General features: G+C 39.7%; 1 protein-coding gene across 1 annotated transcript in view; it reads right to left on the bottom strand.

Annotated features, from left to right (window-relative positions):
- Positions 1 to 17953, bottom strand: part of LOC115090106 (serine/arginine-rich splicing factor 5-like) — a 171333-nt gene that overhangs the window by 88232 nt on the left and 65148 nt on the right. The window contains 1 exon segment of the mRNA XM_029598808.1: positions 8292 to 8362. Coding sequence (XP_029454668.1) covers positions 8292 to 8362 — 71 coding nt within the window.

Raw genomic sequence — 17953 nt, 5'->3', positions numbered from 1 at the left:
GTCATTAAATAACCCACCAATGACATTTGCTGCTCAAACCATCAATCCAACTCCTGAAATTACTATTTACAAAAACGCCAATTATTCTAAATTTTTATAAGCCCATCAAGGACCACTGTGTTTTCCCAAGCGTAAATAAACCTTTATTCTCTCTGCCATAATTTCCTTGAAAGATCATCTCCCACTATCTGTTTAAATCACGAAAATCTTCATGATATCAGCGACATGTGAACAATTTCTCCAATGAGCAGCTTTTATTTTTTTTTTTTAAACATGTATTCTACTCGTGTTAGATGATCCTCAATCGTACTTCTTTTGGTCTACTTGGCGTAAAAAAAAAAAAAAAAAAAAAAAAAAAAGCTTCCAGGGACATATGATTGCATAAACTACTCCTTTTGTCCTATATGTAAAATGCCCCGGTAAAATATATGGGCACTCCAGATGGAACAGCTCCCCTATGAGGAAAGGCTAAAGAGGTTAGGGCTGTTCAGCTTGGAGACGGGGGGCTGAGGGGGGATATGATAGAGGTCTTTAAAATCATGAGAGGTCTAGAATAGGTAGACGTGAATCGGTTATTTACACTTTTGGATAATAGAAGGACTAGGGGGCACTCCACGAAATTAGCAAGTAGCACATTTAAAACTAAGAACTTTCTCAGATTTCACTTAATGCACATCTCAATGACCAGCTCTGGAATTTTTTGCCAGAGGATGTGGTTACTGCAGTTAGGTTTAGAAAAGGTTTGGATAAGTTCTTAGAGGAGAAGTCCATTAATGGCTATTAATCAAGTGGACTTAGAGAATAGCCTCTGCTATTACTGGCATCAGTAGAATGGGATCTACTTCGTGTTTGGGTACTTGCCAGGTACTTGTAACCTGGTGAGGCCACTGTTGGAAACAGGATGCTGGGCTTGATGGACCCTTGATCTGACCCAGTATGGCAATCTCTTATGTTCATGGTAAAATGCTTGTAATGACAGAACATTACCACAAACTGCACACCCCAAACACTGATATTGACTTTAAGACATGATGGTATACAGTAGGTTTGAATATATTCATCATAGTATACAGAAAGCCTACAAAATAAGAATACCCTTTTGCATTTTGATAGTTTTCACCCATGCAGGTTCAAGGAAAACATACCTAGTGGGCAATTCTTACGATATCGTAGGTTATGTTCTTCTACTGCTGAATAAAAATACAGAGCAGTAGAATTAATGAAAACTTCATTAAGAGGTTATTCTAGGCATTGCATTAAGCACACATATAAAAGAGTTGTATGCTAATCATCGGCCTATTTCATGGATATGTACCATACCTTATTCTACCAGAATGTCACGATTAAATACATTTTTCTTAAGCACTGGCCAATGTTTGTCTACCTTTGCAGAAAATCCTATTTTTATGATTAGAGTCGGAATTTGAGGACATCGTTGTCTAATTCAACTGTGCAGAAGTGAATATAGATGAAGGTGGTCACTATCAATGTTTGAGATGTGCATTTTGTGGTAATGTTCTGTCATTATAGGTATTTTACCATGAATATTTGAAGCATCTATATATTTTACCAGGGCATTTTACATGTAGGACAAAGGGAGTAGTATATGCAATCATATGTCTCTACAAGCTTATTTACATCGGGCAGACCAAACAGGAAGTACGGTTGAGGATCATCGGACACAAGAGTAGTATACGTGTTAAAAAAGCAGCTCTTTTAGTGGCTCATTGGAGAACTTGTTCACATATCACGGATGTGAAGTTTTTAGTTATTAAACAGATAGTGGGTGATAGGGAAGGTGATCTTTCAATGAAATTATAACAGAGTGAATAAAGGTATATTTACACTTGGAAAACAGTGGTCCCTGAAGGTCTCAAAGATATAGAATGGTGGGCTTGATGGTTTGAGCAGCACATGTCATTGGTGGGTTATTTAATGACGTAGGTTGAGATGTAATGTTCAACTGTTGATGTGACTGACAACGAGTCAAGGCATCTCCGAGCAGCACTAAGAAAATTACGATCAATTGATTAAATCTATGCTGTATAGGGACTGTGAATGATTTTAAGATTATATGGTATGTATTTTGCAGGTCCACTACAGTTAATATAAGTATTCACATGGCGTTCTACTATTTGAGATTGAATATTACTCAAACATCCCTTCTCAAAGTATTAATTGGTAAGATAAATGAAAGGGTTAATAGCTTGGATGTAAGTATTGGAGTAGAAATAAAATGTTCTTTTTGTATCATTATCTGTAGGTATTTGGTCATTTATGCCCCCTGAAGAAGCCTGGTGTGGGTGAAACAAGGGGCTCTTGTCGGGGCTTTTTGTTTGAATAGGATTATTTTACTAGAGTGCATAAGAAGGATGTATTAAATAAGAGAAGAACAAGGATATTGAAGAAAAGGTTGTGTGGGACTAAGATCATTTTATTAGAGCGCTTATGAAGAACATCTAATATAAAAGAAGATTAAGGATATCGATGAATTGTGATTAAGGACTCATTATGGAAGTCAAGAGTGGGAAATATTTTTTTCAAGAGAAAATATCTTTAGGGAATACATTAGAAAAGTGATTGGTGAATGCAAAGGGATGTGCACCATAGATGAGATAATTGGTAAAATGAATGATTTTAGTGGATGATATTTGCACAAGTAATAGTAGTAGTTATGAATGATGGCCAGGTATGTGGGTATGATGTGATTGAGTACTGTGGTTTTTAAATTGAAGCATCAAATTTGGTATAGTATTCCTGTTGTCATTTACATATTGTAACTTTGTTGTATTAAATGTACAGTGGCTTGCAAAAGTATTCCAATCTCCTAAAAGGTCAGATTTGTGTGGATCACAAATGACACTTACACAGATTGTTCCAGACAGTATGTTTATTGCAAACGAGTATGCTCTTAAAGTAAATTTTCAGTCACAATGCATTATTTCTCTGCATCATTTCTAAAATAAAATTAAAAACTGAAAATTGTTGCTTACATAAGTATTCAACCCCTGTGCTGTGGAAGCTCCAAGTTTACACAGAAGAAAGATACTGCCCTAACAACTGGCCTCTACCAGTGAATCATTTAAAAAAAAAAAAAAAAAAAAATGAGTCAGCGTTTTTGGATAAAAGACTCCCTAATTCCAGTGCAATGGGTCAGACTGTGAATCTGAAGGAAAGCTGTTAAAAGGAAGACCAAAGAGCATTCTAAGGAAATTAAAGATAAAGTTATAGAAATGCACAAGATGAGAAAAAGTTACAAAATAACAACCAAGTGCTTGGATATCCCAGTGAGTACTGTTGGATCAATTGTGAGGAAATGAAAGCAACATCATACCACCTAGACACTGCCTAGACAAGGCTGTCCCCCTCAATGTTTTCAGAGCAAAGAGACTTGTGAAGGAAGCCACAAAGAGACCAACAATCACTTTGAAGTAGCTACAGAGTTCACGTCCGAGAGCATATCAAGAGCTCTGCATACAACTGGCCTATACGGGAGGGTGGCTAGAACAAAGCCATTACTGAAGAAAACCACATCAAAGCACATCTGGAGTTTGCTAGAAAGCATCAGTGACCCAGCTAAAATGTGGGATACGGTTTTGTGGTCAGATGAGACAAAAATGGAGTTTTTTTTGGCCAAAATTCAAAATGCTGGTTGTGGCACAACCCTGCCCATTCCTAACACTACTCATTCTTCAGCAAACACCATCCCAACAGTAAAGTATTGGGGTGGCAGCATCATGTTGTGGGGATGCTAATCCTCAGCAGGGACTGGGCATCTTGTTAAAATTGAAGGACTGATGAATGGTGCCACATACAAGGAGATAGGTAAAACACCAAGGATTCTTTATTAGCATAAATCGTTCTAAAAAGCCCAACTCAGGCCGGGTTTCGCTCTTATATCGAGCTGCTTCAGGGGCTGTGATGATCAATAGAACTTTAAAGGCTGTCTCCTTAGTAAAGTCTTGTGCGTATTCAAACTAACCACAACTTAATTCTTAGATCAGTGTTGCCAATATTTGAACGTCCTTATCCGTCCAAATGTCACAGCATTGCTAACATCCAATGGAGAAAGTTAAAACATAATGAAAAACTTCAAAATATCTTATGTACACCGGGACCCACAGAGATCTTCTGGTGTATAAGCGCAGGCGACGCTGTCCTTCACTTCTCTGCGGGTCCCGGTGCACATAAATTATTTTGAAGTTTTTCAGTATGTTTTAACTTTCTCCATCGGATGTTAGCGCTGATGTGACATTTGCACAGATAAGGAGGTTCAAATATTGGCAACCACCGGTCTAAGAATGAAGTTGTGGTTAGTTTGATAAAAACGTACAAGACTTTACTAAGGAGACAGCCTTTAAAGTTCTATTGATCATCACAGCCCCTGAGGCAGCTCGACATAAGAGCTAAACTCGGCTTGAGTTGGACTTTTTATGGCGATTTGTGCTAATAAAGAATCCTTGGTGTTTTACTGATCTTCTACTTCTGGTCGCGACTTTGCAATATTGGATCGGCTTCCGGTTTGTTTCTTGGGACCATCACATACAGGGAGATACTGCAAGAGAACCTGCTTTGGTCTGCTAAAAAACTAAACATTGAGAGAAAGTTCACCTTTCAACTGGACAACAATCCCAAACAAGACCAAAGCAACTCAGGAGTGGTTAAACAAAAAAGTGAATGCTTTACAATGGTCAAGTCAAAGTCCACATCTCAATCCAATCGAGTATCTGTGGCATTGTTTGATAATTGCAGTCCATAAGAATCATTCAACCAACCTGAACAATCTCGAGCAAACCTGCCAGGAAGAACGGGCAAAAATCATTCCCAAAAAGTGTGCAAAGCTGGTAGAAACTCACCTCAAAAGAGATGTTATTGCAGCAAAAGGTGGTTCTACCTAATACTATCTGAAGGGTTTGAATACTTAATGCAAGCTGCATGTTTCCATATTTTAATTTACAAAAAATGCAGAGAAATAATGAATTGTGACTGAAAATTTACTTTAAGAGTATACTGGTTTGAAACAAACACACTTTCATGGAACCTATTGTTTAAGTATCTTTTGTTATCCACCCAAATCTGCTGACTTAAGGAGTCAAATAGTTTTGCAAGCCACTGTATATTAAAAATTGTATTGTATTTTGATATTTACAAACATTATTTCACTCATTGTTGTATATGGCATCAGTATATTTATTGAGAAGTGCTAGTTTGTACCTTCACAGTATTAGTACTTTTGATTCTATGAACTATGATATTCTATTAGGTCTGCGCTTGCAGCTAGGTATTACAGTAGGCTTTTGTTTGATTTCCCTTCAACAAGGAATCACTTTGAATAAGTTTACTGGGATTCGGACTATTCCCTTTGCCACTCATTTTGATGTGATGTACCTCAAGACACTTATCACACCTTTTTTCAATACCTGTATGGCCCCTCTGACCTAACTTGAGAGCTTCTTAATCAATTGGTATTTGTTTGTAGACCATGTACTGCTTGCTGATTGTATATTTTGGAGAGGACCGTCGGGAAGCTATTGACAGATTAAATGCTTGTCTGAAAGCGATAGAGGTTGTTAGTTTTGAAATTTAAGGTTAAACTCTCAAAAACAGATACTACCTGCACATCAATGGATTTGGAAGGGATTTGAAAGGGGTACAAAGGTCCCTTGATCTGCTACCAATCTCAGAATGGGTTCACATTATTCCAAAGCAATGTGTATAAATTAGGTGTCTGCCTTGACAATTGCCTATGCAAAACCTGATTTCTGCTGTAGTTATCTTTTTCATTCGTGGCTTATCTTAATCACAGCTATTTTTGACACTCCATGATGCAGCAACCTTTATCCGTGCCTTGGTTATAAATTGAACAAATTATTATTTGTATGTGGGAGTTTCAGCTGGGAATCTGAAAACATTTATAAGTTACTCAGAACACAGCAGCGCATTATTATTAACAGGAAAGAAAAAAAAGTTACTTACCTGAAACAGATATTCTCCGAGAGCAGAAGAATGTCAGTCCTCACAAGAGGGTGATAGCACCCCATGCACCCCAGACCAGAACTCTAGTATCAAAGTTTTTAAAGACTTTGTGTCTCAGTGGGCATGTGCAGCATGCCATTATGCCATACATCCACTTGGGGGGCCCATCTAGTCTTATCTCTTAGCTTAAATAAGGGGAGGTGGGTGAGTTTCACGAGGACAGACATCCTGATGACCTCAGAGAATACTTGTTACAGGGAAGCAACTCCTTCTCTGAGGACAAGGATGGCAAGCCTCACAAAGGGAGAATCCCTATCTACAAAATGCCCTGAACAAAAATAAGAATAAACCAAAACAGTGCCAACGGGCAAAACCGGCACTGTTTTTTGTTGGCAATAGGTCTTTTCTTTATTTTTCTTGTAAAGTGGCAGCCTAGCAGGGCTAGATTAAGGGGCGGGCCAGACAGGCAACTGCCCATGGAGCTGGGGGACTTGTGGTTTTGGCTGTTCACCCAGGGCTGCAGGGACTGTTGCTGCTGCCTGGGCTCTGTGCATCTACCTGAGCACTCCCCCAGAGATCCTCCAGTTTCTGCCTATGCTCAGTAGTACATTGTTGGAGAAGAATTTGTGAAAAGCTCAGATCTGGGCTCTGGTCAGTCAATCGTCACTCATATGTGAGGACTACTGTATCCTGCTCGTCTTCAGAGAAATATATTTAGGTCCTCAAGTCTCATCTTATTTTGGCATACACTCTGCACCATTTTGGTAGTCCTATTCTGGACTGCTTCCACTCTATGTGAGATCACACCAATGCCCTATACAAAGGCATCAGCACCTCATTTTCTACATTATTTATATAGAAACATAGAAATGACGGCAGAAGACGACCAAACGGCCCATCCAGTCTGCCCAGCAAGCTTCACACGTTTTTTTCTCTCATACTTATCTGTTTCTCTTAGCTCTTGGTTCTATTTCCCTTCCACCCCCACCATTGAAATATCTAGCTTGATTAGTTAGGGGTAGTAGGGGTAGTAACCGCCACAATAAGCAAGCTACACCCATGCTTATTTGTTTTACCCAGACTATGTTCTACAGTCCTTATTGGTTGTTTTTCTTCTCCCCTGCTGTTGAAGCAGGGAGCTATGCTGGAAATGCGTGATGTATCAGTCTTCTCCCATGCTGTTGAAGCAGAGAGCCATGCTGGATATGCATCGAAAGTGAAGTATCGGACACAATTGGATTGGGGTAGTAACCGCCGTAACAAGCCAGCTACTCCCCACTTTGTGAGTGCGAACCCTTGATCTGCTACCAATCTCAGAATGGGTTCACATTATTCCAAAGCAATGTACTTATGTCCCTCTATGTGCACTCTAGCATTCCTCTGGTCTTGAAAAAACAATGGCTAATTTAAAGTAAATAACTTATTTTAATGGTGAAAAAAATATATTTTATTTTTCAGTTAAAGCAAAACCAAGTCCCAACTAAGAAAAGCTTAACTAAAGAATTACAAATATAACAAATGGATATGAGCAATTTTATTCTTCATTTGGGTAAAGACTATTTGCTTTTAAAACATCATTGTTCAGAAGGAAAGTATAAACAATGTATAGGACAATGGGATTGCAAATTTAACCATGAAATAGGGAAACAGCATAACTTCTGACCTTGATGAATTCTGTCCCAGCTTTTAAACTGTAAGACTAACTCAATATACCTACTTTTATCATAGTCTAACAGATACATTTTTCTCTCTAGTTGTTCTAGATTTCAGAGACTATTGGGCAGACCAGTACAAGAAATATTTTCATTGCCAACTGTCCAAAATGCAGCTAACAGGCATGGTTTTGAATCGCTTGTGGCTGTTTTAATGTAAAATCTAAACAACACCAACTGCTATATATACAGCTAGAATGCTGACAGTTCTTATAAGCAGACCCCACTGTAGAATATCATCAATAAAGGTAGACATTTCTCATGGTATTCACAGATGCCACAACATGCTGCATTTCTACAACTGGGGTGGTTGGTTTTTTTTGCAACTTATTTTTCTTTAAACTTCAATATATCCTGGATTATTTGTCCACCTATCAATTTTACAGATTTCTAACCCACATAAAATTCCTATTACTTTCACTTTAAACATGGTTATGAAAGATGCTGTTAATACAAACACTAAAATTAATTTTCCGCCATGAAAACCACATTGCGCTGTTTCATGACATTTATATTGAGTTCCGTGATTTGATAGTCTTATGACTAGCCAATGTTTCACCAAAATGTTATGACAAAATTACAGCCCTTATCAGTCAAATTTACCTTTCATTGCACAGTTCTTTACCATTCAGTTCATAAACTGCATCATCAGCATCTCGGTGATCTTCAAACTCCTAAGATACCAACGAAATAAATGTCAAAGCTGGTTTTACACAAATACAACCACATGTCAACAGGCGTATTCTGCTCTTCCAAAACATCTGACCAAGCTTGGTGAGACTACCACACTATCCAGGCATTCAGATAAAAAAAGAGAAAACAGTGACCAAAGCAAACAGTTACTCTTTATAGGGCCTGTTTAGTACTAAGTCAAAAGTTAAGAAAATAGTTCTCAAAGTACAGTTGCTTTTTATTTTAGTGCCAAGCTATACCTGTAGGTCTAAAGAAAGCCAAGCTAAAAATTAAATCTGGAATTCACAAAACCACGCCAGAATTAAAAAAAAAAAAAAAATATTAATGAAAAACATGTCAGTATCTCAAGGTATTTTCTCTTTCTGCTTTCTCGTAAATAATCCACATAAGCAAAGAAAACTGTATTAAGCTCCATTTTCAGAATTAACAATGAAATATTTGTTTTAGAATACTTTACTAGTCAGCATTATAGGACTGTAAGACTCTGCAGATCTGCTTGTAAACACTACCACAGAATAAAACTTTCAAATTTTCTTCAGTCATTAATATAAGACCTGTAAAAGGTATGCCTTTTTTCTTTTACACAGATAAGATTCCACTAATAGAACTGCTTAGTTTCATGTCCCATGCTCCCAAGGTCAGTTCCTTCCCAGAACTTCTAATAAATCTTTCATATCAAGCAATAATCTGTGTATTACATAACCTATTTATATATTAGAATATCTTCCCAGATATCTGAAGTACTTTCAACTTTTATGCAGGTGAAAATAGAAAAACTAGAACAGACCCTTCCCCATTGCCCCAAATAAATACTTAAAAATCAGTTCATACAAAAATTCCCTTTCTGAGTTCTGATACAAGGCACGCAGACTGGGGATTTCTAAAAATATCCAGCAAGCCAGGGCAAAAAGGAGAATAAACTAAGACAAAATGTACTAACATCCCCCCTATATACAAAACACAGAATCTGATGCTGCTTTAACATTCAACTAGCAACACTTTAAATAAGTGACTACACTGAAGTAGATGCTTAACAGAGTGGTCTAAGGAAGCTTCTCTCTCCCACAGAACTAGACTTCAAGTGAAGTGAGCTATGAACTTAACTACAAATTGCCCCACCAGATGCATTCAGGAAGCAAGTAATCCATTATAAAAGACAATCTAGAAGCCTTCTTCCTAATTTCAAAACAAATACAATCTGGAATGGGAGTGTCCCACTCAAAGAAATGTCAGAATGACATTAAAGCTGTGATAGGAAAACTATTGATTTAAATGAAATGCAATGCTCCTTTGGACACAAAAGTGCACTTCTAAATGCAACTCTGTCTTTATTGAAAAAATAAGAAGGATGTGAGAAACTGGAGAGAATTGTTACTTTACTGGTTGATGTGACACATTTAAGTTTAGAAAATCCTAGACAAATGGTTCAAATGAAGTATGGAACAATTTATTCAGCCCATACTTAAGATTTTAGGGTGGGGACATAAGACTTTATGAAGGGAAAAGGCAAAGAACAAGGAGAATAGGACACTCCACAGCACACCCAATTTTCTCTCTGAAAGGTAAAAATGTAATTCTACCTGTTAATTTATTTTTCTTAAATACTGCTAGACCAGTCCAGACATGTGGATCATCACCTACCAGTAGATGAAGAAAGAGAACCAACTCTTGTTTGCTGACATCTCTAGCATAAGAGCTAATGCTAGTAGACCACTCTTCCAGTATAATTCACTGTCAAAGCAACAAATTGCTCAGGAAAAAAACCCTTAACCACATTTGCCAACTGGCTAGTCCAAACATCCCTACCATTCTCCCCTCACAAGGGTCCAATCCAGCTAGGAGAAAATCCATAGAGAAAAGCAAGTTTGCTTACCATAAACTGTGTTTTAGGTAGATAGCAGATGAATTAGCCATGCCTTCTGGGTTCGTCTTCCGTGCCACTAGGTGGCGGAGCTCTCTAAGTCTAGTAAAGTCTTTCATCTAGGTACTCTCTCTTGTATCTTCCCCGGCTTGCCTGAGGCTCCTCAGTCCATATCAAAGCAAGTTAGTATGCCATGTCGGAACTGTCCTGGGAGGTAGGAAGGGTTAGCATGGCTAATTCATCTGCAATCTACAGAAAATACCTTTTACGATAAGCAAACTTGCTTTTTTCACATAGATAAGCAGCTGAATTAGCCGTGCTGTCTGGGAATCCCCAGCTTTCGTATTGAGCAGATATAAGGTGTAGTTTATTCTGGTTTTTTTTTTTTTTGGGGGGGGGGGGGGGGGGGTTTGCTCAATATGCAAAGTATAATCGGAAGCGCTTGGGTACACTGAACAGAATGTTTCTACTTTTGTGTTCTGTCGCAAACAGATCGATTGATCGGAGACCCCAGATGGAGAATATGTAATCCATTGTTTCCTGATGTAGATTCCCATTCGTGGGGATGAAATATTCTACTCAATTTGTCTGCTCTGGAGTTGTTCATTCCCGGCAATTAAGTTGCTTGTAGCTGAATGGATCTGTTTGCCCATTCCAGGATCTGTATTGTTTCTCTGCACAGGTTCCAGGAACCTGACCCTCCTTTATGTAAAACATTGTGACTGATCTATGTGAATTATTATCGTTTGACCTTTTAAGAAGTGTTCGAAGGCTCAAAGGGCATTTCATACCGCTCGGAGGTCTAATAGATTTATGTGTAGGTTGCGCTCCATTGTGGACCATAACCAGAGTCTGAAGATGGTTTAGGTGAGCTCCCCAGCCCTTGGAAGAGGCGTCTGTGGTGAGTACTACTTGATGTCGAGGTGGTCATAGAGGCGAACCCGTGGATAGTGTCGATGGTAGTAGCCACAGATGTAGGTCTTTCTTCATGCTGAGTGTTGTGTACAGGGGTCGATAATGGATGCAGGAACTGAGTCCATTGATGTTTGAGGCCCCACTGAAGGCAGCGCATGTGTAAACAAGTGTGTGGAATTATATAAATGGAAGCTGCCATATGACCCAGAATGGTCATAATTTGAATGGCTGGGACAGTCGTAGTATGTAGAAGAGTTGACGACAGCGTGTGAAAAGCAAGTGCCCTTGGGTGCGGCTCCAATGAACTGCAAGGTTTGCGTCGGTTGAAGGTTTGACTTTTCGTAGTTGATCATGAGACCTAGACTGTCGAGGCAAGAAATGGTGCAAAGTTAAGTTCTCACGCAGGAGAGACTGGTTGGGTGTTACTAAGAGCCAGTCGTCCAGGTAAGGAAATATCTGAATCCCTTGATGATGAAGGTGTGCCACCGCTACTGCTAGACATTTGGTGAATACTCTGGGGGGCAGAGGAGAGGCCAAATGGTAGGACTTTGTATTGAAAATGTCAGTTCATCTGAAAACAGAGGTAACACCAAGAATTTGGATGCATTGGTATATGTGTATATGCATCCTTCAAGTCCAATGAACACATCCAATCTTTGGGCTGAAGAAAAGGTAGGATGGACTTTAGAGAAGTCATTTTGAATTTCTCTTTGTGAATGTATTTGTTGAGCGCACGTAGATCTAGAATTGGGCGTAGACCTCCCGATTTCTTGGGAATGAGGAAGTATTAGGAATAGAAACCAGTGTGTGGCATTGTGGAAGGTAGTTTCCGAATGGAGTCTTGTTGGAGAATAGTGTTCACTTCCCGTAGGAGAGTATCTTTGTGTACTGCTCGATATTTTGTGGAACTAAGTGTGGTATGGTTGGAACCGATGTAAAATGGAGAGAATAACCTTTTATTATTTTGAGAATCCATTGATCGGATGTGATTGTGGACCATGCTGGGAGGAATTTGGTTAATCTTTCTCCTACTGCCCATGTCGAAGCCGGTGACAAAAGTATCCTCAAAAAGATTGTTGAGGTTTTGCTGGTTGGGATTCTGCTGTTAAGCGAGCTTGTCTAGGGGCTCTTGGCCTAGGACACGAACCCAGTTGCTGGAAAGGTTGCTGTCTAGTCGGTTGAGGCCTATAATAAGAATATGGCCTATAGCTACGGTGATAAGATTGTTTTTTGTATGTTGGGTATTGTCTTCTGAATGATCCAATTTGATGTGGAGACGTTAAGGACAACACAGCCGTTTTTTGTTCTTTCAGTTTTGTGACTGTTTCAGTGAATCTGTCACCAAATAGACTGTCCGGTCGACATGGGAGATTAGCCAGCTTATCATGGGCATCATCCCTGATTGCGCTCGACCGGAGCCATGCTAGGTGTCTTGCAGCTATAGAATTTGCTGATGTTTTTCCAGACATCTCGAACCCTTCATATATGGATCGTAGTAGATGCTGTAAACCCTCCTCCATGTTGTGGAATTCAGCAGGCAGGGTAGAATCCGAGGAGGCCTGCATTAGGTAAGGTTTAAGATTTTGCAAATTTTCGAAGAGGTACTGTGCGATAAACTGATGGTTCTGAAATTTGGTGTTTATCATGCTGGACTGATATGATCGCCTCGCAAAATCGTCCAATAATTTGGCATCTCTGGATGGTGGTGTATTTGCATGCAATCTTGACTTTTTTGCCTTTTGCATTGCCGATTCTACGACAACTGACTGATGTGGTAATTGAACAGTCGTATAAATAGGGTGAATCCCTCATGCGATATTTAATATCTGTTTTGTGAGAAGTGGATGGAGGGTGAGAGGTGTGACCCATGACTTCTCCATGTTCTTATGTTCATGAGGGCTTTGAGCACCTGATGTTGTGGCAATGCAACTGGTTCACTTGGAGTATAGAATATTTTTAAAATGCCCATCATTTCCTGTCTAGGATCGTGGAGTTTTCTGGTCTCCACATTTAGAAGTAGACCTACTTTCTCTATAAACTGGGAGTATGCTAAATCCTCAGGTGGGACCTCAGCTGGGTCTGAGGGGTATCCTGTTGAAGAATCATCTGAAGAGGATGTCAAAGTGAACTCTTCTAGGGGTGTTGACTGCTTCCTTGGTTGTTCCTTTGGTGATGGACCTGGAATGGATGGGTCTTCTGGCACAGATGGAACTTCCTCTGAAGGAAGTGTGGAGAGCAGATTTTGTTGGTGTTGCTCTTGCTCTATCGGCTTTAAACATTGCGATAGGATGTCCGTTATTTGTGTCATAGCCTGTGAAGCTAACCTAGATGTTGATGGTAGAGATGGACGAAGCTCTACTGGCGATGGCAGCATAGGAGGTACAGTGGTCAATGGGCTTTTTGGATGCACAGGTGGATCTGGTATGATTCCAAGGGAGGATAAAAGGCTGTCTGAAAGAGGAGGTGGAGACATGTCGCCTTCGGAATCAACCACGAGTAATAGAGAAGGCTCCCTAGGCCTTTTATTTATTTATTTATTTATTTCGGATTTTTATATACCGACATTCTCAATACAAGTATCGAATCAGGTCGGTTTACATAGAACAATAACTGTCGCAATAAAGGCGTTACATTAAACAGCGTTTCTTAACATAAGAGTAACATATAACATGTAAATATAAATATAAATAATACAACTTAAATATTATAGAGACAATAATAATAATAATAATGATGATACTTTTATGACCAGAGATTTGTTTTTTAGGTGCAGGATGCTTCAGTTGCATCGACTGCATCAATTGTTTTTGTTTTGGTAATCCTGCATCGATGTGAGTCTGCTGTGTCAGCTTGTTTTTCCGTTGACAACCTGCATCGACATGCGTCAAATGCGTCTGTGCAGCCTCAACGTGACGCATCTTCGATGCACTTTGCTCTGTGCGTTGGAGCTTCGATACTCCTTTGGTGTGTCGTGTTCTCAAGGCACGTCGGAGCTTTGGACGTGGCTCCTTATCTTTGCTTCGGGAAGCCGTTGGCGTTGGTGAGGCGCACGGCCGCAACGCAATAGACACATCCCCCGATCCCTGCCCCTGTTTTTGAAGGAGCATTGGGTATGGATGTTTCACCCTGGGGGGTTCCACAGAAGCAGCCCTTCTGTGGGATGCTGCCTTCTTTTTTCTCTCTGGCCCGGAGATGATCTAACAGAAGCCTCTGAAGGGGCATAGGAGCCCGATGGTGGTGCCCTGAGTTGCTGTATTTCAAGCTGTGCGCTGGCGCTGTGCTCTGGGGGACACAAGTCCGCAGTCCCTGCAACTTTCCTGATCATGATCAGGTCCCAGGCATATGTAACATGACTGATTGCCGTCAGTCACTGACATTTTGCAACAAGCGCCAGAATTTGAATCCTGGTCGAGGCATGATAGTAAATCTAACCTTTCTTGTGATAAAAATTTTTCTTTTCTTCCTGTTTTTATCTCACAACTGTAACTTAGAGTCTGGAGAATCAGAGCTCCGCGTGCTATCAGTCGCACGGGAAAAAACGGACTGAGGAGCCTCAGGCAAGCAGGGGAAGATACAAGAGGGAATACCTAGCTGAAAGACACTACTAGACTTAGAGAGCTCTGCCACCTAGTGGCACGGAAGACGTACCCAGACAGCATGGCTAATTCAGCTGCTTATCTACGTGAAAAAAAAAAAAAAAAGCAACTCCAAAACCTGGAATGCCAACTAAACAATTCCTAAGAGTAAACAGAGTCAACCTCAACTTCCAACAGCCTCAGCCTATGTGGACTGGTTTGGCAGGGTTTAAGGAAAAGAAATTAATAGGGTTGAAATTTCACCTTCCTAATCCTGACAGATCAGTCTTGACACGTGGGAAGTGGACAAACCCCAACCCCTTTGCCCCAGATCAGGTGAGAAGAGGCCTAGGCTGCTCTCAATACTTCTGTTCCAAAAGCAGCATTCCTCTGATTGCACATCCACCCAGTAGTGCCCTAGAGAAGGAATGCAGAGAGGCCCAAGTAGCTGCCCTGCACTTCTCTTCCAGGGACACTGCTTGACCTGTCCAGGAAGATGCTTGAGCCCTGTTGGAATGAGATCTTGAGGCCTCTGGCACTAATATGCCATTAGATATGTGGCAGCCACTGCTTCTTTGATCCAATGAGCAATGGAAGATTTCACATCACATCACAAAGAATCGTTTATAACCCTTAACCAGTGCAATATCACCCTCTGAATATCCAGACAATGAAAACTGCTCTCACCTTCAGCTCCAATAGCTTTCCAGAAGGTCAGAAGAGAAACAGATTGATTCATATGAAAATCAGAAACCACTTTTGGCAAGGAAAGACCTCGCTGAAAAATAACTATCTTATGAAATGATAAAAGAGGGCTCCCTACAAACTCATATGTAAAAAGAGCAGAGCATGAGAAACTCAAGAGACTGGATAAGACAGGTAATACGTTGCCTCCTATTCTAAATGCAGAGGCGTTTGCATTTTACTACATAAATCTCTTCCCTTCATTGTCACTAAGACTTATTTGGACTCAGAGGGGCATTTTGTGATGGTGAAAACTACCATATACTGGGAATTTTTTTTTACTTTAGTGAATGTATACGGCCCCAATAGCAGTGGTGGGGAGTTTTTCCAGTCTGTTCAGATCATCCTCCTATCACTCTTGCCTTATCCCTTCTTAACAAGGAGGGGCATAAGACAAGACAGCATCAATCTTTCCATTCTTAAAACTCCCGATTTTCAGAAATTGGTTACAGACACTATTGTGGATTTTGTTCCTATCACCTTAAGGCAGATTATGGGCCCTTGCTTAGATGGGAATCTTTAAAAACCAGTATTGAGGGGTCGATTATTTCATATACTAGTCATTTAAAAAAAAAAAAAAAAAAAAAAAAGAGACTAGGCTTTAACATAAACAGGATCTTATTTCAAATATTTGAGAATTGGAATTAAAATATAAAAATGATGGCTCCCTAAAAGTCCTTAGAGCACTCACCTTAGCTAGGGACAAATTAAATACTTTACAGAAAGATCAAATAGAAAAAAAAAAAAAAAAAAAATCAATGAAATTTGCCAGGCTACACTTTTACGTAAAAAGGTAATAAATCTGGGTCTATCCTGGCAAGGATGGTCAGACAGCAAGAATCTACCTCCGTTATAAGCACAGTGTGGGACTCGGCAGGGATCCTGCATCCTCTGAGATTACTAGTTTATTTCAATCACATTTTCGATCTCTATGTTGAATCTGGGAGGGCGGATGGTGAGCTCATGGATAATTTTTTGAATTCTGTGACTTTACCTGCTATTCCACCAGAGACCCAGAAGGCCCTAGCAGCTCCCATTAGGGAAGTAGAAATCTTATGGGTGATCAGAGAGCTGGCATCTGGAAGGACTCCTAGGCCTGACTGGTACGTACCAGCTTGAGTTTTATAAACTATTTCAAGTGGAATATTTGCCCATGTTATCTGAGTTATTTAATTCGTCTGGAACAGAAAACATTACTTCTGGTTCCCTGTTGGACACACTGATAACCTTGATATATAAAAAAGGAAAAGATCCATTAGATTGTAACTCTTATAGGCTAATTTTGTTTATTAATTCTGATGTCAAAATTTTGGCCAAGGTTCTTCAGCTATGTTTGGGAAACATGATGACTGTATTGATTCGTAAGGACCAGAATGGTTTTATTAAAGGCAGACTCTCAATGAATAGTACAAGGCATCTCTGCACTTGGCCAAAAAGTACAAGATTCCTGGTCTTGTCACTGGATACTAATAAGACCTTTGACAAGATATCATGGAAATATGTTTGCTGTTTTGCATCACAGTGTTTTCCCTGATCTCTTTTTAGCTTGGATTAGGTTTTTCTATGCCAAGCCTAGGGCCAGAATCCTTGCAAATGACTGGTTGTCAGATTTTTTTTCCTATCTGCAGGAGAACAAAGCAGGGCTACCTCCTTTCGCCATTATTTAACCTTTAGCACAAAAGATTAGGGAAACCTCTGTTATAAGGGGGTTTTCACTATCCTGGTATCACAGAAAAGATTGCATTGTATGCAATGTTTTTCTCTTTATTATACAGGCAAAGGCCTCTGCACCAGTTCTACTCAAACTACTGAGAATATCATTTAGTTTCTGGTTATACTATTAACTACTCTAAATACTTGGTGATAAGTAGTCCTCATCAGGAAATTCTTGTATGGATGAGTGATTTCACTTTTACTAATTCTGGGTTTAAGTACTTGGGCCTTCAGGTACCCACCAATTTGATGGAACATTTGATTGTAATTACTCGGAGGTCATAAAGAGGCAGAGATCTGATCTTTCCAGCTGGAGGTTCCTTCCAATTTTCTTTTCTTGGTAGGTGCTATATGGTAAAAGATAATGGTAATGCCCCATTTGTTGTACTTGTTTTTTGCATCTTCCATGTAATGTGCCTCATAAGGATTTTCTACACTTGGTGGATATTATATCCTTTCTTTGGAGGGAGAATACACCATATATTAAATACTCAACTTTTCAGTAGCCGATTCACAGTGGTGGCTTAGGTATCCTTGACCTCTTGCTCTATTATCTTCAGCCAGGCTCTTGGGCATATGAGGTAGGTTGTTACAGAATCATTTATCATTTCAATGGTTAGCATGAGAGAAAACTCAAGCTCAGGGTTGTCACCTGGCAGCATTATCAAATTGCACTCCTGGATCTTCAATTATAGTAAGGATTGGCAAGGCTAACCCGATTATTTCTCATACTTTAAAGGGCTAGCTGCTAGCATGTTACAAAT

Source organism: Rhinatrema bivittatum, chromosome 4 (assembly GCF_901001135.1).
Source record: "Rhinatrema bivittatum chromosome 4, aRhiBiv1.1, whole genome shotgun sequence".
In the NCBI taxonomy this organism is placed as follows: Eukaryota; Metazoa; Chordata; class Amphibia; order Gymnophiona; family Rhinatrematidae; genus Rhinatrema; species Rhinatrema bivittatum.
The sequence above is the reverse complement of the archived record's forward strand: the minus strand, read 5'-3'. Positions and strand labels throughout refer to the sequence as shown.